The sequence below is a fragment of the Oxyura jamaicensis genome, chromosome 2 (genome assembly GCF_011077185.1).
Source record: "Oxyura jamaicensis isolate SHBP4307 breed ruddy duck chromosome 2, BPBGC_Ojam_1.0, whole genome shotgun sequence".
Taxonomy (NCBI): domain Eukaryota; kingdom Metazoa; phylum Chordata; class Aves; order Anseriformes; family Anatidae; genus Oxyura; species Oxyura jamaicensis.
In genome coordinates, this window is record NC_048894.1 from 106,091,566 (window position 1) to 106,119,362 (window position 27,797).

General features: G+C 34.7%; 1 protein-coding gene across 1 annotated transcript in view; it reads left to right on the forward strand.

Moving 5' to 3' along the window:
• The window catches only part of SMCHD1 (structural maintenance of chromosomes flexible hinge domain containing 1), an 84,458-nt gene that overhangs the window by 32,679 nt on the left and 23,982 nt on the right, over window positions 1-27,797 (forward strand). Inside the window, exons 19-33 of the mRNA XM_035317209.1 lie at window positions 1,530-1,607; window positions 1,687-1,806; window positions 4,803-4,947; window positions 5,225-5,321; window positions 7,352-7,424; window positions 9,096-9,235; window positions 10,101-10,235; window positions 11,098-11,325; window positions 12,034-12,182; window positions 13,909-13,997; window positions 15,368-15,486; window positions 16,317-16,484; window positions 17,707-17,832; window positions 21,319-21,398; window positions 24,135-24,292. Of these exons, the coding sequence (XP_035173100.1) occupies window positions 1,530-1,607; window positions 1,687-1,806; window positions 4,803-4,947; window positions 5,225-5,321; window positions 7,352-7,424; window positions 9,096-9,235; window positions 10,101-10,235; window positions 11,098-11,325; window positions 12,034-12,182; window positions 13,909-13,997; window positions 15,368-15,486; window positions 16,317-16,484; window positions 17,707-17,832; window positions 21,319-21,398; window positions 24,135-24,292 (1,905 nt within the window). The remainder of the gene's footprint in view (window positions 1-1,529; window positions 1,608-1,686; window positions 1,807-4,802; window positions 4,948-5,224; window positions 5,322-7,351; window positions 7,425-9,095; window positions 9,236-10,100; window positions 10,236-11,097; window positions 11,326-12,033; window positions 12,183-13,908; window positions 13,998-15,367; window positions 15,487-16,316; window positions 16,485-17,706; window positions 17,833-21,318; window positions 21,399-24,134; window positions 24,293-27,797) is intronic.

Consider the following 27,797-nt stretch of genomic DNA (forward strand, 5'->3'; position numbering starts at 1 on the left):
AGTTGCCTTTAGGCCACATATTTAATGTCTCAATGCTATATTATTAACTCTTCCATCACATAAAAGGAGAGCATATCAATTTCAGATTCTCTACATAATATGCCATGTTCCTGGTTTAAAGGAATTTGCAATTAAAACAGCAATTCACTTAAGTTACATAAAAGTAGAAACTGCAACCTTGAAAGTTGCTTGCAAACTTTAAACATAAACAACTTAGGGTTGTGTCCTCTTTCAGAACAGACCAGGAGAATGTAATAGCACCCTCCCTTTAAAGCACAGGTATCCCCAGTGGTTCTCTTCCAAGAACTCACTAGTTTTATTGTCAGTTTTGCATGTCAGTATGCACAGAAGTGTTAGACTTCTTGCACTTCCCATAGAAGTGAAGAAATTTCTCCTATAGGTAAATTTGCCCCTTGCATGATCAATCTATAAAGGGGCAATACAAGAAATGTGAGCATCTTCAAGGTGTGCATCTTGCATAATACAGGGCCTTTCAGTTTACCTTGCTGGCAGCTGATGGTACAATAGGAAAACTGCACTTATTGAGAAGTTCTGTTTCCTCAGTGTTGATAACTACTAAAGGTGAAAATATGTAGCATATGTATTAAACTATGTGCATATGTTAAATTATGTTAGTAATTATTTCACTAAATTATGTTACAGTAAAAAAACATCAGAACTTACTGTAATAACCCAATATATCCAAAATTAAATGTTCAAAAAAATACAAATGTTGGCAAATGTTGCTTTATGTATGTCATTTGGTGAAAAAGCAGGATGTGAAACAGTTGTTTATATTCACCAATAGATCAAATTGTATCTTCTCATGCATTTCTTTCTATTCTATGTAGTCTTGATGCAGTTGCATTGTGTTAATTTAAATTATACTAAAATCTATTTTGTATAGATTATAATAGATTATAATCATAGATTAAAATAATATATTGCTATTTTGAATATATTATAATAATATATTGCAGGAGTTTTTAACTGTATTGTTCCTGTATGATCTGAGGTTATAGCACCAGTCACTAAAAATTGCCTCAGAGTTTCATTATACTTTCTGTCAGGCTGTGCCTTCATGCAGCAGAAATGTTTATAAAGACAGACAAAACAATTTGAAGCCAAAAAAGAATGTTATTTTTTTCCTCAAACATATCTGCAGTCAACTTCACATTTTTACCATTGCTCAAATTTAAGCTAATTTATTTTATCATTTGTCAAGTCAGTCAGTTGACAGTATGGATTGCACAGCCTGCATGTTCTCAGACTTAACAGGGAACATATAATGAAAGAGCTGATAAAATACAACTTTATAAACCTGATGCTTTCATTATAACGTGTCCGGGGCTAGCAATTTTTAATTAAAATGGGATTAGATGTGGAAATAAATATTTTATTAAGCTGTGATCAGTGTGATAAACTGAAACTGAATTTCTGTTTCTTAGATTTAAAAGTGACATGTTTTTATATAATAGAGAATTATGTTGTAAATCCTAAATATATGTAGATACATGTTTATTTTTCAGCACCTACAGGAAATAAAGAGATAATTTCCCATATAAGTCAGCACGGAGGCAAATGGCCATACTGGTTTAAAAAAATGGGTGAGTTCCTAGGTGAAATATTTTCAGTTTATTTATAATTTTACTTTTTCTTTATAAATTTATTTGTATTTCTCTTTAGAAAATTTTCAGAAACTTGGGAACTACACCTTGAAGCTGCAAGTAGTATTAAATGAAAGTAGTGCAGACACTTACGCAGGAAGGCCTCTGCCATCTAAAACATTTAAATTTACTATTATAGGTAAGAACTCCAGCCATGCCAGTTTTCTTTTACTTTTGTGTTTTGTTTTGATTCATTTTGTATCAAAATTATTCATGTTTTAGTTGGGAGAGGTAATTTTCAGCCCTGAAAAGTAACACTTGCATGTAAAATATGATGTTGATCCATGATATAATCTGTTGGGTTGTTGGATTTTTTTTTATTTTTTTTTTATTTTTTTGTCTAATAGATGGAAAAAGAAGTAAAGTGATGCTGGAATCAAAACCTTTTCCATGATGTGAAATTTCCTAACATACTTAACAAAAATAAAGTTTTACTTAATTAGAATCACTCTTTTTCCTCTTGGCATTGTTATGAATAGGTGGGTCAGCTTCACCTTGATCCCCAGGAAAGTGATAGAGCCACTAATCCTGGAAACCATTTCCAGGCACGTGAAGAGTAAGAAAGTCATTAGCAGTAGTCAGCATGGATTCATCAAGTGGAAGTCATGCTTAACCAACTTTCATGATGAATTGACTGGCTTGGTATATGAGATGAGAGCATTGGAAGTTGTCTGTCTAAACTTCAGTGAGGTTTTCAACGCGATCTCCTTAATATCCAAATAGACAAGCTGATGAAGCATGGAGTGGATTGACAACTTTCTGAACAGCTGGACCCAGAGGGTGGTGACCAGCACAGTGAAGTCTAATTGGAGTCAATTAATGGTGTCTCACAGCAGTTTATAATGGGTCTGATCCTATCTAACATGCTCATTAATGATTTGGATTATAAGGCAGAGTGTCCCCTCAGCAAGTTGGAGAAAACTGGGAGAAGTGGCTGGTAAGATACAGTTGTACTGCCCTTGAGAGGGATTTCAACAGGCTGGAGAAATGGGCTGACAGGAGCCTCATACGGCTCAGTAAAAGGGAACCGCAAAGTCCTGCTCCTGGGTAGGAACAACTCCACACACCATTACGTGCTGGGATTCTCCTAGCTTGACAGCTTTAAGCAAAGACATCAAGCAGCTTAGCAGAAAATAACCTGGGGGGTTGAATGTGAGTCAGCAATGTGCCCTTTCAGAAAGGAAGATTAATGGTATGCACTGGGGTGTTTTAGAAGGAATGTTGCCAGTAGCTCATGAGAGGTAATCCTTAACCTCTGCCGAGTGTTGTTGAGGTCCTACAAGGAGTAACGTGTCTAGTTCTGCGCTCCCCAGTACAAGAGAGGCATGGAGCTACTGGAAGGAGTCAAACAAAGGGCCATGAAGATGATGAAGGGACTGGAGCACTTGTGCTATGAGGAGAAGCTGAGAGAGCCGGGACTCGTCAGTCTAGAAAAGAGAAGGCTCAGGGATCTTACAATGTATATAAATACCTGAAGGGTATGGGGGAAAATGACAAAAATAGCAGAAGGGTTGAGGTTGGAAGTGCTTTGGTCATCCACATGGTGAAAAAAAAAAAAAAGCATTTCTTGATGGTCAGAGGGAGCTTATTGCCCAGAGAGCTTGTGGAGTCTAACTTCTTGGAGATATATTCAGAAGCCATCTGGACATGGTCCTGGGCACCCTGCTCTAGGTGTCCGTGCTTGAGCAGGGGAGATGGGAAAGAAGATACCCAGAGATCTCTTCCGCCCTCAACCCTTCTATGATTCTGTGAACTTTAGAAGGCTTTGGGGTGGGGATGGGAACAAAAACCAGTACTTCCTTTGTATTTAATATTAAAATGGATATTTTCAGCACAAGTTCAGGAGGTAAAGCTATCATCTGTTTCTAGAAGATCAAGAAAGAGTAGATGCTTTCAGTAGCCTCCTATTATTTCTATAAACTGGAGGCTTTGAATGCAAACCCTTTAGGTAGAACAGAGTTCTTTGTGGTGTATTCTTCTAAAAGCTTCTGAAGTACTTTTGGCAGAGTACATGAAGGTATTTTCTGTGTGATGATACAGAAGAAATGTTTGGCATCATTTCCAAAGAGCAATTATTTAAACATATGTCTGAAAACCTGGCATTGAAATCTCCAGATATTTCTATGAAGTTCCAAAAGAAGAAAGGGGGAAGAAATATTTAAACAAATACATAAAGGGGCAGACAAGGTTCATCTATCTCGGTTTATCAAAGCAGAAAGAGAATCCTAAAATTTGTAAAACTTCATTCTGTATTTTTAAAAATCTTTTTCAATAGTATTACAGCTTCACCCAGCATGGCAGCCTTCAATTAATGTTTCCTTTGAACATAAAAAAAATGAACATATCTCATTGGAAACAAATTATTACTTATCGTTACCATTAGAGTAACCGGCCAATACAAGGTAACGTTTTCCCTTCCCCTGTGTTTTTCACATATCTTGTGAAAAGAAAATCCTTGGTAGTAACACCCTGGAGGTACTGAACGTAGTTGTTAATTTCATAGGATATTTATCTAGCTCTGTGCTATATTGCTTTTTTCAAAGGCCACTTAGCCAAGAAAGTTTGATTCCACAAAACTTTGATTCACAGACATCTGCATTGCTCTGTGCAAGTGATGCCCATGGCTTCAAAACACAACTATTAAATGTGCATGTTTTGTCTTAATGTGGAGTGCCTAATTGGAGGCTGTCTAACAGGGCAAGATTTCACAGGAAAGATGCACTCAGCTATCTTGTTCAAATACCGTTTATTCATATTAATCTCCCAAATTTGGGATAATTGTAAAACAAAAATGCTGCATGCATAATTTTAACAGAATTAAAGGAACAAAATATTTAGTTAAAAGCTGCCCAGAAGAAACTTGCCCATTTTCAGGTGCTGTGTTGATATCGGAAGAACATGGCAGTAGGTTTTAACCATTATTTCTTATGTTATCATAAGTTTGTTTGGATTTTTGTTTTTGTTTTTGATGTTTTGTAAATCAATCAATAAACCAATTTTTTTTTGTTTACATCAGCAATTTTTAGCAGCCTATTTTAAAGCTGAAAACCACCTCTTTTAACTGCAGCTTTCATTAAGAACAAGCCAATGCACATACATAATTGCTTTTAAAAATGTATTGTTTTTTTCTCTTAGAGGGCAAACCAGAGAAATTTTCAGTGGGTCTTTTGGAGCTTCCTTTTCAAGTTGGAGTGCCTTTTAATATTCCCTTGGAATTGCAAGATGAATTTGGTCACACAACACGGTTGACAAATGACATTAAACCAATTCTTGAAGCTAGGTAATTCAGCCATCCAAACATATTTTTGTTTGTTTTTTGTTGTTGCGTTGGGGTGTTGTGGAGGTGATTTTTGTTAGTTTTTGTTGTTGTTCTTGTAGCAATATAGTAATTCATTACAGGATATTGTTTGAGTGGTGTAATGGATACTTTTAACATGAGATAACTTGCACTTCTGCTGTTATTTCCATAGTAATATCTGAATATATATATATATATATATGTCTTAATGGAGAATTGTTTTTTTTTAATCTATTCTATTTTTTGTTTGTTTTTTTAGTGGATTGACATTGCAGTATGCAGGATTGAGTGCAGGAACAAATTGCATCATTAAGGGTGTCACTGCTAGAGGCTGTGTAAATAGTTACCAGGGCAAGGTATGCTAATGAATTTAAACTTGAAGTAATAGATTTTTAAGGAAAAAAACATCTATGGCTATTTCTTGGGATATTTTAAAATTACTTGTTATGGCTCTGCCTAGTGCAATTTGTCTTTCCCACAGCTTCAGTCTGTTAGCTTGTGGCAGCGGTGAGGGCACAGTGTAATTTTCAGTGATTAAAATAAGCAGAGAAGATCATAGACATTTTTAGCATCTTAAAAGAAAAACAGCTAGTAGTAAGGATTCTTGAAAGAATTTAGAAGAAAGTGAGAGAACAAGACGGAGGAAATTTGAGAAGGGGAAAAATGTAGGAGTAGTAGTGATGCAGAATGGAAAGAAACTTGATGGAACTACAAAATATTGAAGATCACAGTCATTGGTGAAGGAAGCACTGATAGACAAGAAAGAAAAGCAGATCTCATCATGTTTGGTAGTAACTGATTTAATTTCACCCAGTCGAGTCAGAGAGAAGTATGGTCTGGTGTTAAGTGTAAAATCAATGAGAAAACTGGAAAAGTGTGTAAGCAATAGTCAGACAACTGCTTCCCTGTAGGATTTTGAATACAGTCAGGAGAAGGGTGAGGAACAAAGCTTAAAAAGGAAAATATTTCTTTATTTTTCTTTTTATTTTAAAGTACTATAGTGTGTATAGAATCATGCTTGAAAGCTGAGGGGAAGTAGATAAATGGATCGTGAATATAAGGGAGAAGAGAACACAAATGTTGAAAGATTAAAACGAATGAAGTTAAAGATGTAAGCTGATGAATAAGAGGTAGAAAATAGTACAGTGCTACGATGCCAAGTCAAAAAGATTAAGTAAAAAATGAATATTGAAGAAAAAGGTTTAAAGATAAGAGAAGCTGGGAGCATAGAAGGGGTAGTGTCTGGTGCGTGAATGCAGAGCTTGACTGAATGAACTACTGAATAATTCAACTTAGTAATATTGAACTTAAGCTATCATCTCTCCTGGTTTCCTGTTTTTATTTACTACTTTCTTCCATTATTTTTTTTCAAGTCACCCAACTGTAACTTCAATATATCTTCCCATTTTCTGTGCCTTCCCTTTTCTCATCTCACAGTTCACCGTTTGGTTTAATGGGGCTGCAGCTGGTATGTGCTGCCTGGCTTGCAGGCAGACCAGCATGGTTGGATGGCTGGTCAGAGCTGGAGAGTTTTCATGCACCTCTGCATAGCCAGCCATCATCTACAGAGCTCATGTACTTGCCTGTCAACTCTAAGCATGCATGTCATCAGCACAGACCTCATATTGCATCTTTTTCCCAGCAAAGTAAAAGAGTTCCCCAATTGCTTTCATCCTAGCCACAAACAGTTAATGTTAGACATACTCTGTTAGGCATGGGAAAAGTGTAGGCCAGGTTTTTGAAACTAAAACTTTCCGAAGACAGCATTTCTATCATGTGAGCCATGACATTTCACGGATTTGCAACTGAATATTCTCAAATTCATAAAATACTATTTCCCCTTATCTGCAGTGCAACTAGTTTTAAGTTTGTGCTTTTAAGATTGTTGATTAGACTGCTTCATCCTCTGGTTTTCATGTGATGATCAGTGTTAGTGATGAAATTCTACAGCACCTGTTGTTTTTCGTATGGTTTTATTCCAAGATGAGATGGATAGCAAGTCTGTTACCTTCCTTCTGGCAGTCAGCTGATACAGTGAACACAGAACTTGCAGGTCATTTCTTTGAAGCTATGCTGTTCACAAAATCACTGTTGTGATTTTGTCCCCAGTAAAACAAGCCTCTGAGCAGGAAAACACAATTTATGATAGCTGCTTTCAGTGGTTTCAGAACCTAGTTTAATGTTCAAATCCTGGATTGAATATCGCTGGGAGTAATAACATGAAAAAAGAGATTTTAGTGCAGTGAAAAAATCTTGATTTATGTAGCAGTGCAAGAAAATTTGGTTGTACTTTTGAAATTTACATATATATGGATTGACATGACTTATAATTTTTTTATGATCTGGTTTTGTTTAAAATTAATATTCAAAATATTCTTTTCATTAGAACTTTAATCTGAAGGTTACTCTTCCTGGTTTGAAAGAAGACACACAAATTTTTAAAATAAGATTGCAGCCTGGTAAGTATCATTTAAATACTTGGTGAATTTCTGTTGAACTTTATTCTGATACTATTAATAATGTTTCCTTTCCAAAGGAGATAAAACATTTAGCGAAGCATTTAATGAAGCTACTCTAACTCATCCAAGTGATGATTGATATTAGACAAAGCTAAGGGCATGTCAGTCTTGGTAATAATAAGATAAAACTCACAGCTCAATGTTGTTTGTTATTCTAGCAGCTGGAATTTGCTTACTTGAGATCTTCTTCATTTTTTTTTTTTTTTTAGTGTTTTTCTAACCTAGCACCATTAATTGAATTTTTTTATCTCCTCAGTTTTCTTCAATATTAAGCACATTACCTGTACTAACCTGCATTAACTTGCTGTCCCTGTAGAAGACAGCTTGTGAATAAGTTGTCATGTGATTTATTACCCCAGTATAGTAGGGGGGAATGCTGTGGCAAGATGGGATTTTGTATGAGAATTTTAGTGTTATATATTGACTTTATCATAACACAAGAAATGTAAGTCTGTAGGTCCACCACCTTTACCAGAATTTTATGTTTTGTGGATGTCTTGATACTGAGCATTTCCGTACGTCATTGCTATTATCCATTTTTACCTGTTTTTGTGGTGGTTGATTTTTTTGCTCCTGTTTTGTTTTTTAATTTGGGACATATTTTGAAGGATGATTTTTGATCTATCAGATGGCTTTCCTGTCTCGTTTTGCAGAGAATTCATGTACTTCAAGCTTCTCTAGACCAACAAGGAACATTATTCCATTTTCTGTTATCATATGGGGAGTTAAGGCTTCATGTAGAAAACAGGGTGGAACAATCTGACTTGAGGCAGATTATAGTGTGCACTGCTTAATTATTTACCTTGGACTGAAGGCAGCTGCATCCCCTTTTAGAAACTTCTGCTCTTGGCAATCTAGACCTTCTTAAGTACCTATCTTTCTCATTGATTACCCTTGGCTGTTGAAGCTGTTTTCTGATGAAGGAGTGAATAGAAGCTATTTCAGTCTTTTCTGTTCCTCTGTCCTTGAGTTTCAAATGGAAGCTTTAATGGGTGATACATACAAGATTTTTGAAGGAATAAGATACGGTCCTTTTTCAGAAGCATCTTATAGTAATCTATGATTTCCTTCTCTTATTTTAAAATTGATAAAACTACTTACACATTCAGGGGATAGATTTATTTTAATAGCTTCATTTTACTAAGTCATACCATCAAAATTTGTTGTGCTTTTCTTTGCATGCAAATTGAAGCTGTGGTGGTTTTTGTTATTAAGCTGCTGCATGTTATGATTGGTATCTCAACGTTAATCTTTTGGGGTTTTATATGTCAGGAGATAGCTCCAAGTATTTTTGATAAAGGCTCATCAGTATAGTATGTAGATAGCACAATGTCATGTTTACACCTTGTATATGCTGAAGTTCACCATGTTTGTCTGACTATTCCTTAGTGAATTCATTCAAAAGAGTGTCAGGTGATATGTACTGAAGGACAGAAAGTGTCAAGAAACTTCTTGGCATAGATCAGTATACCTGAATTGGGCTAAAGTTTGTTACCACAGATACCTTGATAACTTGGCTTCAAAACACTTTCAGGATAGCAAAAACTGAAATCCAGGGTCTTGCAGGTTATCTAAATATAATCGCTGTTCTGCAATTGTGCATTTTTACAGGCCCTCCACGTCAGTTGAGAGTAAAACCTGATTCTGAAATTCTTAAGATTGAAAATGGTACAGCTTTCCCCTTTCAGGTTGAAGTATTGGATGAATCAGGCAATATAACAGTGCAGCCAAAGCTGGTTGTTCATTGTAAGGTAAACTGCATTTTATAATGTTTCATAATGATTTTGATACTTTCAAAAGGACTGGGAAAAAGAGCCATCTTTTGACATCTAGACAGAATTGATTGTCTTTAGTAGTGCTTTTGCAGTTTCTGTAGCTTGGTAGCCACACTAAAACTCTTTTGTCTCATTCATTGATTCATTCAGTAAGTTTCAGAATCATAGGAACCTGCACTTAGAAACTGAAGAAAACATGATGTAAGCATATTTAACTAAGATTTTAAGACATTTTAAGTCATATTTTCCACATATGATACTAAAATTCATTTAGGAAAAGAATTGGACAACATACTTTCAATTTGCTTAAAGATGAAAATGCAGGTCTAGTGCCTAAAAATTAGTAATAGATAAGACTGTTGTACGCACTTCAATAAATTCAGAAAGGAATGCCGGTGTTATTGTGGCTTTGAAAAGTAGAAGTGTTTTGCTTATTTATTGTTTATTTTTATTGTTTTTGTTTTTTTTTTTTTAACTCAAGAAAGTGACTTTTCCAATTATAGTGAAATTAGTCTTTCAACAAGGACAGATAAATAAAAACGGTTTGCACAGGGTAAAATAGTCTGCTTTCTATTTATAGTTCATGTGCATACATTCTATTCCTGTAGTATGGAAGTATGTAGGTCTGCAGTAGCATGGTGACACACAAACAGAGTTTAAGCATCAAGTTTCACCTGTGGATCACCTGGGAAAAAAAACCTTTTTGTTTGATTTTGTGAAATCTAAAAAATTTATCTGTAAATGATTGCATGTATCTTTGCAGTTGCACATTTCTGGAATAATCCTAGAAGTTCTGCCAAAAAAACAAACAAACGGAAGTTTAATGTTACATTTTAAACAGTTTTTAGGTGCTTCAAACTTACCCGTGTATTCTGTGGACTGCAGTAATGCGGGAACAAACATTTTAACTGGTCCGGTTATACATGTACAGAATATAAAGAAAGACCAGATTCTCAAAGCAAGGATTGAAATTCCTGTAAGTATTGATTGAAATGTTTGAATGAACAAAATATGGGAAGCTGTTTACTGTATTATCTTGCTATTAAACAAAAGTTTTATGAATCAGCTTGACCCCCAAGGGTCAGTCTTTTAATTACCATAGGCCTGAGAATCATGTGTCCGCCCTTTTCATCTCTGGGAAGCCATAAAAAGGAAAAAATTAATTTTTTTCTTTACCTCTCGCTTTTACTTCTGAAATCTCTGAAGTGTTTCAGAAATAAGCATTATTTCTGGGAATTTGTTCCCTTTTTGCTCCCTGGATCCTTCCAACATTTGTTGCATAAACATTTAGAGTCAGAACAGGCATGGTAAAGTTTTTCCCAAAACCTTAGTAAAGAAGGTTGAGATTTACTTTTTTTCCAAAGGTTAGGAATTAATAGTTTTTTTTTGAAACATTTCAGTCTTAAAACTCTTCAAGTTTTTTTGTTGTTGTTATTTTTTTAAACTATATTGTACATCCCAGTTTACTGGTAGTCAGGAGAGCCACACAGCTGGAGAAGATGAGGCCTACATTGTTTTATCCTGAAAGAGATGTAAACATATTAATGGAGTAAGATAACCTATATGAAACCTTCTGATTACTCTTAAGAAGTATTTGGAAATTGTAGATTTTTAAATACTATACAAAAATATTTCATAAGTAGCTATCATCAATTCCAGTTTCCATCAACCATTGTAAGCATTCTGACATACCCTTTAAAATTGCTTTTGACAAGTCAAGCTAATTTCATGTTCGGGCAGCTGTTCACACCCAACAGTCCAGAGTAGTGCCATGGAGAAATATTTATGCGTTTATGTATATCTGATATCTTAATTATATCTCTTTTTCCCCCAACCAGAGTTGTAAAGATGTGCCACCAGTGGAAAAGATTATTAAACTTCTTCCTAGCAGTCATGTTGCAAGACTGCAGGTCTTAAGTATGGATGGACAAAAAGCTATTCAAATTAAACATCAGGATGAAATCAATTGGATCGCTGGCGATACCATGCGCAACCTTATATTTCAGATGTATGATGAAGGAGAAAGGGAAATACACATAACTCCATCTGTGGCAGAAAAAATTAAGGCAAGTATATATGAACAGCAGTATAGCGTGGAGGAATGATACTATGCTCTAAAATCTCTAAAAAATCTCTAAAATCCATAGACATCAGACTATCATTCTAAGTAATATTGCTGAATACTGTGTTGTTAGGAACTTCACTCTCTGCTTAAAAAATTAAAATTATATGTTAAAATAATGTCCTTAATGAGCTGAAGACATTTAATGAAGTGTTAAATAATGCTTCAGGGTAGTAATATGAAAAGCAGGGTAGTGATTTCCAGCTCTTTTCTTAAACACAATAATATAATTTCAGCATTCTTCATATCTGGGGTTTTCCCAACGTTTAGAAATGCTGAAAGGACATCTTCCTTCTTGAAGACATTTCAGAAGAGTCTTAGCTCTCTGTCTGTGTACATACCATAGAATCATGTGGTGCCTAATACAAAGGTAGAGCTTCACCATATATGTGACTTTTTGGTAAGGTTTTTCTGGATCAGATCTTTCTTAAGAAAGTATAGTAAAAGAAACTGTGTTAGTTAGTTTGTTTAGTGTGTTTTTTTGGAGTAACTTCCATATTTGGACAGATAGCATTAACCACTGTTGGAAGAAACTCAGGCTTTCCACTGAAAGCTTGTTACCTGTATTTTACTTCAGCAAGACTGCAGATGTATTATGTTGCTAGTCATTAATAATTTAACTTCTGATTAATTTGATAAATTTTAATTTTAGGTTAACTGGACACCCAGAATTAACAGAGAACAGTTGATGCAGGGATTATTACCTGATGTAAAAGTACCTACATCAGTAAAAGATGTACGCTACTGTCTCATTACTTACCTTGATGACCATGTGTCTTTGGAGAGTGCATTTACAGTCAGGTTTGTCCATTTGAAATATGTTTTATGGGCATTGATGTTGGCAAAGGATTGTAGATCTGTACTTTTTTTTTTTTTTTTTAATAAAATAATTCTACAGAAGTTGAAATAAGGAGGTCAGTTAACAGGAGTGTAGGCTTGGGTAGGCGGGCATTTTTTACGCATGTAAATAGGTTTGCAGATGAGAGCATCACTGATGTGAAAGATTCCACTGCAATCTGTTTATATCTAGCCCTATAATCACTTTTGTAAGTATATGTCTATATATATACATGCATATATATGCACATTGAAGGAGATTATTGCAATCTTTGATAACTTTATTCAAGTGTTAGCTTACAGGATTGCTCTTGCTTTGGAGTCATCTTACTGGTTACCATAGAGAAATATCAACAGAGTGAATTGTTAGCCTTGCAAGATATGTTACTTTGTAACTAAAGATTTATCTGACTGAATACAGGATGCCCATCTGTATATGGTGTCTTGGTCAAAAGTGACAAACTGTTAATCAAACTTTAAAACTGCCTGTTTATCAGTCTTAGTAAATCTAGGCAACTAGCAGCATTGTTAAAGACAGAAAAGGTTTTGGTCAAAGGTTTTGGTCAAGTACTATTTTCTGTTTTCTTTTATGAAGAGCAGAAAAGCAGGCTGAATTAGTACTTCTCTTCTTGAAATGAAATAGAAGGTTGGATTATTTAATTTTGTTGCACATTTTTGCTTGTCATGGTGGGAAGGCAGTCTCAGACAAGGAAAATCTTACTGAGAGATTATTCTGTTACAGTTGTAAAAATTAACTGGAGGTCATTCTGATAAAATTTTTGAAGATCTCAATGTAATTTTTAGCTTAAAACACACAAAAGGAGTCAAAACCGATGTGTTGGGTAACTGAAGTCTCAAATAATTTACAAGTTGTCAGATAACAAATTCTGGGGGAGCCAGCACATAATGTATGTTATTTCTTTCATTCAAAATTCAGTAACCTTCATCAAGTAAACCAAAGGAAATTCTAGGACTGTTTCAAAGTATTTTGAGGAAACTTTTGAGGCATAATTTAGGCTGCTGAGTTCTGTTTTAACATAGCAAAAGAGGAAATGGAAATCTATTTGTTGTGTGCCTTTTTTTTAAGGTTGTTTATCTTTTCCATAATTTTTGTAAATGTAATTTTTTTCTCTGCTTTTATGTTGCTTTAAGGGAAAACTATGACTAAAAATTTTAAACTACATTAGTTGTAATTAAGTCCTTAAGAATTCAGCAAGTATTTTCATAGTGAGACTGAGATACTTTTGCATGTATTTATCAGGATGAATGTTTATAGTCTTACAGTAATAATAATATATATAAACAACTGAATGTTACTTTGGGGATATTTTTTCAGGATATAAAATAGTCCAGCCTTGAATTCTGCTTTATCTGGTTATGGATCTGATCTGTGGTAAAATACTGGTAGGCAAGTTAATACGAATAAAGTAAAATCCTATAGCAGTGTTGTCTTGTTATGCATGCAGTGTCTGATAAGCTGCATGTGATAAATTTGAGGTGAAAGCTACAATGTGAAGTTTGTGCACCAGATTTGATCCTCTAAACATATGCAAGGACAAAATACAAAAAAAAAAAAACAAAAAATCCAATTACAAATGGGTGACTATTGATGCATCCTTTGTCAAGTGTGCTAGTGTTGTAAGTCATTACCTTCATTAAAAAGATTATAAATAATTTTTCCTGTGTTTAGACCACTTCCCGATGAACCCAGACACATTAAATGCAAATTAAAAGGATCAAATACATTGCAGTTGGGTGAAGAACTACAAAGTGACATTGGTGAGTATTTGCATATTCTTCACTTTGTTGTAAAATAAGTTTCTATTTCTTTGCAGTTTATTATGTATATGATATATCTGTTATGTATACAGATGCCAATTGTCTTCTACTATTATAACATAAAAAGTATTTACATTCTCATTCATGCATGGATAACTTCTGTAACTGCCATATCACAATTCTGGAGTTACTCTCCAGTAAAATTTGCCTCCACATTTGTACGTTAGGACATTCATCACACTGAGTTTGAATAGTTCATAAACTTTTCTTTAGTTTGTATATTATAAAATCCTAAAGGCAAAAACAGCAGTCAGATTATTTCAAAGGCATGGTCTTCAAAATAAAATATTGTGAAGTTAATAATTTATCCTAAAAAGACTACCATGTTAGGGATCAGTCTTCTCATTCGCCTTCAGTTTCTACACATGGCTGCTCTGGGCCTTGTGAGAATAAAAATACTTAAATGCTTCAAAACTGCCTTTTTGTTTTGTTGTTTTCTTTTTTATTTTGGTATTTATGCTGCTGGTGAAAAATCACTTGAGTATTTTTCTTCTTCTTTGGATAGTGTGCAGTGCTTTAACAATTCTGAATGTGTCAATTACTTCTAATGAACATCAGATTTTAAATAACTTCTAGGAATTAAAAATTATTATGGTATTTAGAGCCACTTAAATATGTTGTTTGAGGAAAGAAAAGCACACAGGAAAAACTGTCGTACAGGTTAAAAATCGGCTTCTATTTTAAGATTTTTTTTTCTTCTAACTTTATATCAAGAAGTAATCTCAAAAAGAAAGTGGGAAGCACAGATATTTGGTTAATACGACTAGATAGGTACACTTATGATACCCTATTATGATGCATGGGGGAGGGGAAGTTAACAAGGTATATAAATACCTGAAAGGAGAGGATGTAAAGAAAATGGAGCCAGGCTCTTTTCAGTGGTGCCCAGTGACAGGACAAAAAGCAGGGAGTACAAACTGAAACACTAGAGATTCCCTCTGAATAGAAAGGCTTTTTAAAAATAATATATGTATTGTGCAGGTGATACTGTGCAGGTGATGGAGCACTGGCACAAGATGTCCAGAGAGCTGTGGAATCTCCCTGTGTGGACATCATCACCAGCTGCCTGGACGGGGTCCTGGGCAATCTTCTCTGAATAGCCCTATTTGAACAGGCAGTTAGACTAGATGACCTGCAGAGGTCACTTCCCACCTCAGCCATTCTGTGAATCTGTGATACTTATGCAAATTTTCTCTATTTTGTGTGAATGTTGTATACATTTATATTCCATATATTCTGTAATGTTTCATTAAAACAGCTGCTGGGGTAATTATCTTAATAATCATTTTAATAAATTATCTTTTTAACAGATGTAATGATTACAGATCAATACGGAAATCAAGTTCAGTCAGTGACATCTGCGTGTGTAAGTTCCCTAGGAGTTTCTGGGCCTGGACTTGATAAATCAAATATACAAATAACTTGGCAGGTATTTATACCATGTCATATACTTTATTTCTCTGTAGCCTACATGTGGTAATTCATCTTATTCAGTCTCACAGAATTGAGCCAAAACTGTAGACAGGTAATCAAATTAAACTCTCAGTGGTAAGCAATGGGAAGATAGCGTTAAAATAATGTGATCCTGTTCTAAGGAATATAGCAGCATCTGTTAAAAACCTTATCACTGCTGCAGCTATATGCCATGGCAGTGAGGTCACTTTATGCTTGGATCTGGTTTGCTTTGTTTCTAGTCTGTTCTTCTATATCTCTTCTTCTAACTTCTTTTTAGTCTTTTTTTTTCCTTCCTTTTTTTTTTTTTTATTGATGGTATAGTTGATTTTATCTTTTGAAGAGCCGCATAGAAGTAATGATATTGTCTGCTGTAGTTGAATTTAAAATGTATCCTACAGCTTTTAAAATGATGGATATAATTAAGATATATAATTAATAAAGATATATCTTATATATAATATAGATAAGATATATAATTAAGATATATAATATATAATATAATATAATTAAGATATATAATTAAGATATATAATTAAGATATAATTAAGAATGCATAAATCTTTTACATTGAAAAACAGGCTTCTAGGAAATGCTCGTTTGATCATTTCTTATGCAACAAGTCTGTTTAAATTTAGCAAAAAGAGTAGAACCTGTATTTAACTGTTCGTTTACTGTCTCACAGTAAAAATAGCAAACAGTGTCTACTAGGTCCAAATATTAAAATACCGTATTCAAAAAAAAATATATATATATATAATCCCCTTTGTCTGTTCTTGATACAATTTTATTTTTATTTCTCAATAGGAAAGTACGCTAACAATGAAAGTCAAAGGAATTCGATTTAAACCCTGTTTACTTGGAAGCAAAGAACTGTGCTTTGCTTGGCGTGAATTTTCTGACTTTCTCAGGGTAAATTTAATTGCGGGATCCCCTGCTAAATTACAAATTGTAGATTGGCCAGAGCTCGAAAAGGTAAGTCAAATGTTTTTTGTTTGGGGAAATAAACAAGGAGGTGACTGGTTAGCAGGTCCTTTATTTCCTGAGCTTTTGGAGCAGAGGCTGCAAAGATGAAAGAAAACACTGACTTCTAATGATGATAATTCTGAAAATTGCCAGTTTATGACATCTCTAGAGACACTTCTTGTGTTGTTCAGGACAACTTAAAACAAGCAAAATCAAGTAAGTATTTTGCAGCCTGATTATATAGACATGCTTCAAATGGGACCGTAAATGTGAAGGATTTTTCATACAATAACTACATTAGCTTTAAAAGTAAATTTATTTTAGAATGAACTAATTCATACGTGTCTGTTCATAACACTGTATTCCTTGATTATCTCTTTAATTGTTTTTCCTGTCCCATTTGCCTTTCTATAGTTCATTCATTTTTATTTTCCTTGGTGCAGCAGTTTTGCTGTGGGCTGCATCTTCTACTGCTGTTTGCCAAATATTCTGTCTCTAATGGTAGAAATAGTTGGCAGCTCTTTACCTGTTATCATTATTTTTTGACGTTTAGGATATAGGAAGACAACTACGAATTTACTTACCATTTTAGAATTATTTACAGTCAGAAAGTGGGGATGAGTGTATGATACTTTATCAAATAGAAAGGATAGAGATTTTTGGAACCATCCCGCTTGTCTGTTTGTTTGGGTTTTTTGATCTTTCAGTGTCTACTTTGGCTATTCAAGTGAAAATGTTAAGCTGCAACAGAAAGCAAAATAGGAGAGTGGAAGGAGGTAAAAAGATTAGAGTATTGTGAAAATGGAGAAGGAAACTACTGATGAGAATGGGGAAACAAAAGGCTCATGGAATATAGTAAATATTTTTACTCTCTGCAAAGCTATCATGGTCTACTAGAAGACAAAAAGTTTTGGTCCTTTCACTCCTTACGCAACAAGGAAATTGTGTTTGATGAGGCTCTTCAGAAGCATGTCCGTACTGTCCTTACTTTGAGTTACATCAACATGATTAACGCATATAATTGAATCAAATAGTGTGTTTTATAATGACAAGAATATACATAGGAGAACTCTAGAAATACCTTCCAGGAGTTCTACGATTCTGACATAGTCTAGCTGTTACAGGAGGCAAATAGTATGGAAAAAGCAGATGCTATCACTTTGGGTATTCCTAATCTGCTATGAATGTCTAATATACCTACAACCGAATAAAATTTTTGTGTATCTTCCAGCCTGTTGCAGTGATTAATGGCAGAGAGTTGCAAAAGCCCCTTGTCCTTCAACTGTGTGATCAGTGGGGAAATCCGTCTTCTGAACCTAATGTCAAAATCAGCCTTTCGAAGAGTAGCAACCTAAAGGTAAGCATAGGCCTTATTATATGAGATGTTGTCCACATAACACAAATTTGTGTTGTCATGTCTACGTTTACTTCTTAATTACCAAGACATTTTTGGAAAAGTGAATAAGAAATTGTATGAGTACAAAAGAATAATTTATCTCACATAATACTAATTTCAATTAATAATGTAAAGAGTTCCCAGGACAGATTTCTCAGCTCCTTTTTATTACAGCAAACATAAATATAACAGAATTCCTATAGTGCAGTATCCAAGTGTAATTAGTATACGTTCTTGATCTTCTACTTAACCCTTCTGCAAATTCTGTGTGTATCCCCCAATTTATCTGAGGTAACTTACTGAATAATGGTATGTTCCAAAGGGTCAACCAAATCATTTTTATCTTGTGGTTCTTTGTACGTAGTTAATGGATGTATGGCTAGTGGCCTATACGTTCAGCTATTCAGTAGGTCTCCACCCCACCTAATTATCTCTGAGAAGAGCATTGGCTCTATAAACCAAATTAAAACAATGAGGATGCAATATCTAACTCAGAGTTAAGCAGTTAGTATGCTTTTTGTGAGTGAGGTATGAGTGTTAGATGGCCCGCATATTGGTCTATACAAAGAAAGGAGTTTGTTAGAATACTTAATGAATTAATGTTTTATTTCAAATTACTGGGGGAAAAATGCCAAACTGTCAAATTTTCCTAACTGTTGATGCAGCAACTGTTATATTGAATTTGTATATTATCAATACAGATACATTCGTGCATCTCTGGACATGACCTTTTTCATGCAGGGCTGGCCTTGGTCTCTTTTTATTCATGCTTACCATAAATTTATCTCAAAATATTATTTCTGTAAAAATACACAACAGCCATGAACTTTTCTTTTACTTACCCCTCAAGAACTATTCCACAGCCTCAACCTTCTCCCCAGTTTAGTTATACTGCTATTACTTATTTTCATTGTTGGTTTTTATTATAGTTTTTATTATTATCTAGGAAATGTCTTTACATCTTGAAAGTTTTTCTTCTGGCTCTTTTAAATATCTTGCCGTAGAAGCTTGCCTCATAGTTCATGATTTTTTTTTTTGTTTGTCCCTTCTGCTGCATTTATGATGGCAGCTGCAACTCCATGGGGCTTCTAGCTAGGTTTTTCTTGAGAAAACATACCTTGACAGTAACGCTGTATCTAATCAGAGAGACATTGTGGTGCTGTGCTCAGACATTCAGACATTATGCCTTTCTCTAGGAAGGACCAGGAACATGTCTTAGAAATGGTCTTCATCCCAGCTGAATGTGCTGAGGAGAAAATACTCTGAAAGCTAAGGTCAATCGTTGTTCTAATGTGTCTGTTACAATGCACTCTCCTGGAGTTTAGCAACAGCAGTACCATTTCTGAGTGATACTCGTATACATTAGTAGAGCAACTAGCTGCATATTTGCTAAACAGACATCAGATCCGTTTCATGATTATCTTTGAGAACCTCTTTAGAGAACTGTCTGGCCTTGGCATTTCAAATAGTTCGTATGTGCGGTCTCCCAAAGGAAATGAGAAGTTCCTAGGAACTGAAATTCTCAAATAAGCTGTCTGTCTATATTTCACATCCCATCCTCTTAAGACTCCTAAACCTGGTGTTCTGTGGTTGCAGCATGCATTTTCTGTACTCCATTCTCTGTGCTGTGGGTCCAGAACTGAATGAGTATGGCTGAACAGAAACTCTCCAAACTTGAATGTGCAACCTAACAGTGGAAATGCACAAATCACCAGTTTCTGTGAAAATTAAAATTTCTATACTGTGATGTACAGTGATTTCAAATATGAATCATTCTGTTAAGCTGAACATAGTCTTCAGAAAAGTATATTAAATATCAGGCAATTTTCTTAGCTTTTCTAGAAAATCGCAATATCTTTACAGTGCTGCCTGCCTCTTAAGCCATTAAGCACACATTTCTTTGCCATTGCCTTTCTGTGGGGAAATGGTTGGATAAATTCATGCTTCCATAGCTGATCCATTATCAGTCAACTTTTTTTTTTTTTTTCTAAAGTAGTTTTATTCATGTAAATTATTGACATGAGATTTGGAAAAGAAAATAATTTTGGAAGATGATTACCCACTTCACATATTCCAGAAATACTGTTTTTGTGTAAGTGGGCACTAGACATGTAGTCTTCTGAAATTTGTGCTGAAATAGCAAAGGGAAAGCAATTTAATGCCAAATGCTGTTCAGATAAGGTCAATCTTTTGTATGATATTGTTGTGTTACATCATTGATGTAAAAAGTTGATTTCCCTCTTTAGAGAGGAATTCATTATACGAGAACTCAGAATATATCCATGGCTTCCTTTGCTGTCCTCTAAACTTTAAAGCTCCTATCTGAGGTTCTTCTGATACACTGACAAGGTATTTCTTAGGTAAGGCTAAGACAGTGTGTACACATATGTGTGCATGCACCTTTTCAAAAAAATTAGCTTCTACTTAAAGAATGCGTTAGTATTCACCTGTTTCTCTCAGAGGACAGGCATTCTGCATCTCCTATCCTGGCAGCAATAATTTCAAAAGTTTCTGATTCATGGGGAAAGTGACGTGATAGCTTCTCTGCCATTTAATTTTCAAGGACAAGTGTAACTTAATGATACTGCCAATCATAAGATTTAACTTTCAGTGCTGGGAGAGTAAGTGTGGCAAAGACAGCGTACAGAAAGATGCACTTTGAAGAACACCAGTGAGTAAAGGGGAGTTATTTTCTAACAATGAGATTCAGCCAGAATTTCTTGAAAGCAGAAGTCCCACTGACATCAAAGGACTTTTAGCCAAACCTATTTAATGTACAAAGTAAACAGGAGATGTGTACGGCAGTTGTGTTTTTTTTCTAAAGTAATGCTGACAAGAAGGTACCTATCATTATTAGCATTTGGTTGAATGCCGTTTCTTTTGGTATAGAGATTAGTTTTTGTTTGTTGTTAAATTTTGATTAATGAAGTAGTTGTCATAACATTTTTCTCTAGGTTGTCTAGCAATGTTTTTAGCAGTTTGACCAGGGTGGGGAAAAGGAAAGATAGACACAAATGTTTTAGTTTTCTATACTCAAGTTTTATCATTCTTTAATTTTTGCTACCCAGGAATCTCTGTGCAGGCTGAAAATACACTGAGAGGGAACAAACAGTTTGTAGAAGGTTTTAGAATCTGAAAATAAACTCAGATTAGCAGGTATTATGGGTGACGTTATCAGTACCAGTTAAAGAAATAACATTTATAAAATAGTTAAACATCTTAGTGAGCAAAAATAACCTAGTTTAGATAAAGAGATTGTCTTCAAAAACTGGCAGAGAAAACTCTGAAACCTCTTAATACCATGTTCTTAAGAGTGTATCTTTCCCTAATTTAGAGTGCAAAAATTCAAAGCAACTATTGCTCAAATAAGGTATACATTTTATTCTAAGACTTAATACTACTTCTGTGTCATTGAAAGAATAAAAAAATATATATTTTTTTTGACAGATTGTTTCTTCAAACCAGCAACATAAAACAGATGAAAATGGTAGGGCTAACCTCGGAGTTATTAGTATTCATGCACCTAGGTAAGTAGTGAAAACTATGTGGAAAAACTGAATTCTGAAATGTCGCTTGCTAGATGTATTTAAGCTGCGCATTTCATAAAGTACCTACGAGGAATTCCTCTAGAGCTGAGGTCAAACATTTATTATTTAGATGCCGGTGGAAGGCCAGTCAGTGAGCTTTAAGAAATTAAGTGCGTAACTAAATAAAATTGAATAGCTTCTTCTTTGGTCTTCTGAGAAGCTGCTGCTCTAATTTCCTGAATCCTGGTCATGGTAAAACACAGCTTATAATTGCCAACCTGTACCTAGTGTACATGGTACCATTTAAAATGTTTGAAATATATAGCTTTGGGTGACCAGAACTAGACGTGGTACTTTTAAAACAGGAACATGTTTTAGGAGCGTTTAAAACCCACTTCCTCTGGGTGCTAACCAGTGTTTTAAAGGAGTAGATAAATTGTCCTAAAGAATTTGAGGAAAAAAAATAATCCAAAACCAAAAATATTTTCTTTCTTAGAACAGAGCTAATGAAGCTTCATTTCCTGCAGCTTTGTGTCCTGCACCTCCTGCTTCTTCATGTCAGTCTCCCCATCTCTCTTTGCACTCGCACGTCCCATCTGTCTTTTCAAATTCATTATTTCTCTTTCTGTTCACAGTTCTGCTACCCAGTTCCTGTATCCCTAAGGCCCACCTGATAACACTAGAGTGTTCTCCTGCATCGTACTGTTTTGTCTTGCTGGTTAGGCATGATTCAGAACAAGCTATATCTATTTTGGGTTTTATAATGTGATGATTTTTGAAGTGGATAGTACACCTGTTACTGATCAGAAAAGATGCTTTCCTTCAGAGGAGAAGATGGCTACAAAGATGGTGAAGGGTGTAGAGGTGAATAGGTATGAGGAGCAGCTGAGGGCCCTTGGTTTGTTCAGCCCAGAGCAGAGCAGGCTGAGGGGAGGCCTCATGGCGGCCTGCAGCTCCCTCACGAGGGGAGCGGAGGGGCAGGCGCTGAGCTCTGCTCTCTGGGGACAGCGACAGGACCCGAGGGAACGGCATGGAGCTGGGACAAGGGAGGGTCAGGCTGGGTGCTAGGGAAAGGTTCTGCACCCAGAAGGGGGTCGGGCGCTGGGACAGGCTCCCCAGGGCAGTGGTCACAGCATGGAGCCTGCTGGAGTTCAAGAAGCATTTGGACAACACTCTCAGACATCTAGGGTGATTTTTGGGTGGTCCTGTGTGGAGCCAGGAGTTGGACTCGATGATCCTTGTGGGTCCCTTCCAATTCGGGATATTCTGTGGTTCTGTGACTGCAGGCTCTTTCTTCTAGCCACCTAGCATTTTCTTGAAAGCTGTAGTAGTATGATTTCTGTTCTGCATTTCCATTTCCTCAGTTGTAATTCCAGTTACTCCACACATTCTTTCTGGCCTTTTAGAACTTCAGTCCCTCCGTCCTTTCAGTTAACTTTTGAACCAACTGGCTAGTTTCAGCTGGAAATATATTGAGGTAGAATAGCCTAAACCTTGTTATCTTATGGAAACGAGCTGAAGGCTACATTTTTGGTTTTCATTTTTGTAGTAAACTCTCAAGAACAAGAATTCATAAACATGCTTTTATAAAGCAAAAATTGAAATAGTTTTGTGTAATTATAGATATTTCCTCCAAAAATCTAAAATACCACTGGTACCAATTAAATCTAGTACTTTCTTGTGTTTTGAAGATTCTTTACTGGCTGACAAGAAACAAGAAGTGGAGGTTAATCTGCCTGCTGTAGAGAGGTCTTATGTATATCATGAGAAAAGTGTATTGAGTGTTTTGTTACAAGTACTTTTTTTAAAAAAACACTAACCCAGAAGAGAAATACTGATTAAAAATTAGTAATGCTTAGCTCATAGGAGCTTTTCATACAAGACTAGGTTGGCTTTAGGTAGCTTAGAAGCTAACACTAAGTACTTGTTCTTAAATTTTTGAAGCATTTTATGCCAGTTAATGTTTTTGCATTCATATGTACAGGATTTTGTCTATAATGTTATTATGCATTTGGAAGAAAATATTTAAAATGCTATTGATGGTGTTCAGTGTGTTTGTAATGCTCACATCTTGGTGGATGGTAAATATTTGTTACCAATATATTACTGGAGGTTAGAAACAGGTGTGTTCAGTGGTAACACGCTACTTTTTATAGCATGATCAAAATTGGCCGGAGAGTACAGTCACTGTGCAGTTAATTGTGTTAATCCCAGTTCTGTTTAAAAACTTAAAAATCCTAGTTCTTAACACTTTAAAAAATGGGTTATTATATAGCAGTGCAGTGGAGTCATTATGTACTTGCCATGCACTTTTCTAGATGTGAGTTGTACACAGATTCACTCTTTGGAAACTCTCAGAGCAGAATGCTTCTCAGACAGCATTTTAATTAGTTATGTTTGCTTTCCACCTTACTGTCTTCTGCAACTTAAAGCTGCAGTTGCTAGCATTTTACAGATAAGCAATGAAAATCAAATTAATGAAATATTTAAAATTAAATTTAATAAAGTAATATCTTAAGAATATTTTAAAACTATTATTTTACTTCATTCAAGTGTTTCTAGCTTTGCATTAACTCTTCTGTCATTTTCTTCCCTTTACTACTGATAACTTGAAGTTCTTTTCAGATTTTGTTTTATTATGCTTTCATGTACATGATTCAGATTTGATGTATGTTGAAAATCACCTTTTCAGAAGAGGTATTTTGTAATGTTTTTTATGATTTCTGTATGTTTCAGGGGAGAGCACATTTTACAGGTTAAAGCCTCATACAACAAGATCACATTAGATTGTCCAATAATTACATTAAATGTGCTGCCTGATCCTGAGAAACCTGTTCGCTTGAATGTTAAATATGACAAAAATGCTTCTTTTCCAGCAGGAGGTACCTTCCCTGGTAAGTATAAGGAGTCTTTAATGGAAACAAGTCACTCAAAAGTTTTGTAAACCCATGATAACTATTTTGGTGATTCTTCTGGTGTTGTTTCTTATTTTGTGTCTATCTGTGTGTCTGCATGTCTCATTTTTTTGTAAAAGCCATATCTAAGATACCTCTGTAATATTTGGAGAGAAAAGACTTTGCACATTTTCTATGAAAGCACTTAAAAAAAACTCATTTTATCTGTCTGTAAATAGTAAAAGTAGAGAACCTCTTCTTTATCCATAGTGAAACGCCGTATTTCAGGTTTTGATTCCCAAAAGATGATCTGAGTTTGGTCTTGCATTTTCTCCCTCATCTTATTTTGAGTGTAATGGTGACAAAGGAGGTAGCTTTGAAATTATAGGCCATCTGTAATGCAAGAGGAACTGAAAGTGAACCAAAACAAGCACATCAGAGACGGTCCAAAATACTTTTCTCTCCTGATGTATTCCAGTATGAAAGGATGATCTTTGACTTCAAAGTAAGGTTGATGAGTCATAAAACAAACAAAAAAAGTCTCATGTTTTATGTCCAGTAATATTCACAATAAAGAAAACAGACAATGTAGAGCAAGGTATGACCATGAGAAAACTTCTGCTAAAAGGAAAAAAGAATTTGAAATTCATGCCTTTTTTCCATAAAGAAACTTTGGCATGAATAAGAGAACTGTATTAACTAATGCCACTCTTTCAGGTGAGAGGTCTTCTCTACGAAAACTAAGGAACTATGGGAGATACTGTTCTTGATTTTGCCAATTAATTTGTATGAATTTATTAGCCTGACTTCAAAAAAAAAAATCCTTTCTAGTTTGCAATAACTCAGTTTGCAATATGAAAGACAAAGATGTTATTCAGAAAGCTGAAGTCCTCTCTAAATACCTTTAGACAAAAGAAAGAAAAGAAAGAAAGTAGATTCTGTTGTTTAAAATATTATACCATATTAAGGAAGGCAAAAAAAAAAAATTTTTTTTTTTTTTTTTTTTTTTTTTTACAGTTTACTGGAATTATAAGAACAAAAAACACTCTATATTGGGGAAGCCTGCTTTAGGCTTCTGAGCCAAGTGATGAAGCCTCAAATTTTGCAGTGAGAAGTTAGATTAAATATTTGTCAGTGTTCTGAAAATTAGGGTAAAGTAGTTTCCAAACTAATAATTTTCCATTTGATCCCATCCTTGGGAAAGTGTGCAAGTGTATCACATCTGAATCTTCAGTAGATGAGTGTTATACCTCTTTGAAGAAGTAAATACTAACTAATTACCTACACTGAATGATATTCATTGCTTTTCTTAAAAATGGAGGTGCAAAACAGGAATCAATTGATGCAAAAGCTGTTTTTAATTGACAGCAGGCATAAAAATAAATGAGATTTTCATTTTATGAGTTCAGAAACTAAAACAAACTCATGCTACGCATCTTTTATACCATTGTAAGCACATGTTTTTCAGAACAATGATGTTTTTACTATAATTATTTAAATTATGTCCGTGCTGCTGATATGACTAAAGAAGGTTGGTAATCAAGGGTAATAATTATACTGTCATAACTCGATCAGCTGTTTTTTGTTGTTTTTTTTTTTATGGAACAAGGTTTTTATTCTTTAAAATATTCTTTATGCAGAAATTATCTTGACTAAATTCACAAAGTGTTTTAGTTTCGCCTAATGAGTAAGCATCCTCTCACTGTTTTTTTCCTTATACTACAGAACAAAGAAAAATGAAATATTTTCAATTTTTAAAGAATACATTAATCTTAACCACCACATTCATGTACATTTAATACCTGTGTCCTGAGTGTATAATAATTGGTGACGAATAGACTGCTGTACTTTAATGTATATTACTATAAAATGGTAGTATTATATAGATAGCATTGCCCTGATTCTGTTGAATCAAGTGAGGAAGCATAGCTTTGCTTCTGAGTATGAATTTGAGGCATTTTTGTTTTTACTTTTCACCATAGCCATCTCCTTGCATTGAAGTGTTCTGAAGTGACCAACTATCCTAGGTTTAAAGCTTTAGTTTGCAGCTCAGAACAAGACAGCTAGAGGGCAGATTTTATGGCCCCTTATCTGCCTGTTTCCCAAAGTCCCTTGATTTTCTCTGCTTGTACTAATAGTTCTTAATTATTTCCATTTTATTTTTTATCATTTTATCATTTTATTATTTATTTCTATATATAGTGCATTTTATGTATATGTGTGTGTGTTGTGTAATTTTTCTGGGCACATGCAGACTTGTAACTTCTGTTTCCCACTCTTTCCTTCTCTCCAAGGAGATCAAGTGTTTTGCTACTAATATATTTCTACATCTAAAACTTTAGCTGTAAGCAGAGGTTAGTGTACTTGTAAGTTGGCTACTTTCATGGGACAATAAAAAAGAGAAGCATGTGAGTGAAGATAACTGCCATGCTTGCTTCTTATGTCTTTCATTGTTATAAGGGAAATTGAAGCTACCATGAAAGAGACTTCCACTTTATGGACAACATGGAAGAGTGTGCTTTTCAAATTTCCCTGAATCTACAGTACTTGAAGATTTAAGTATAATAGAGAAGTTACCATTAATAATATTAAAAAAATATTTTTCAAATGTAGCGTATACTGTATAAATAAGCCAGATTTTGAGAGAAGAGGAGTAAAAGATAACTTTAGGAGACAAAATTATACAATGTGATATTAAATTTTGATTATAAAATTAGATAGTAAAATCCTTATTAACAGTTTGATATTTAATTAGCATCCTAAATTAGATTTACTGTAGAATTCAGGTACATCAGGGAGCAGGAACTGTAATCTTGGAGGAAATCATGCATGATTTTTTTTATGCACATCTAAGCACAATCCTTCCTTAAAGTGCAAATTTCATTTCTACTTGAAAAATGCACCTTCAGTTATATGCTTGAAAGCTCCCCATAGCCATAGTGTCAAAGTGTTCAGTTCACATTTTCAACTAGAGGAAGGTAGCTTTTTTTTTTTTTTTTTTTTTCAAATCTCGTTTGGTTTTCATTTCCTTCAGACTTCTAACTTTTCTGTGGAATGTATACGGAAAGCTAAATTTTTCAGATTGGGATTTAAAACTGCCAGTATTTTGACCACAGAAACAGTCAATAGCAAATGGAGGAGTGAAACATCCATATAGTTCTAACAGATTTAAAGTCTATGGTACTAGGCAGTAAGAAGTAGCAAAACTAAGATTAAGGTTCATAGCCTGTCTTTTTTATTACAATGTGGCTAATAGATATATAAAATTATAGTTATCTTGGTACAGTCTCTTACCAACTACTGTGCCTTTTTATCCATCAGTTCGATGGCTAAAGCACTTGTGAAGGAAGGGGGAGATCTGGATTTCCTGTCCTTGGAGGAAGAAATTGACTACTTATCTAGCTTAGTGATTGTTCTTTCCTGAGAGCAAGAAACAATCTGGTTTGCTTTTGTTAAGGACAATGACCTGGGAAAGGCAGACTTGAATTTTTAGTTTGTTTTTTTT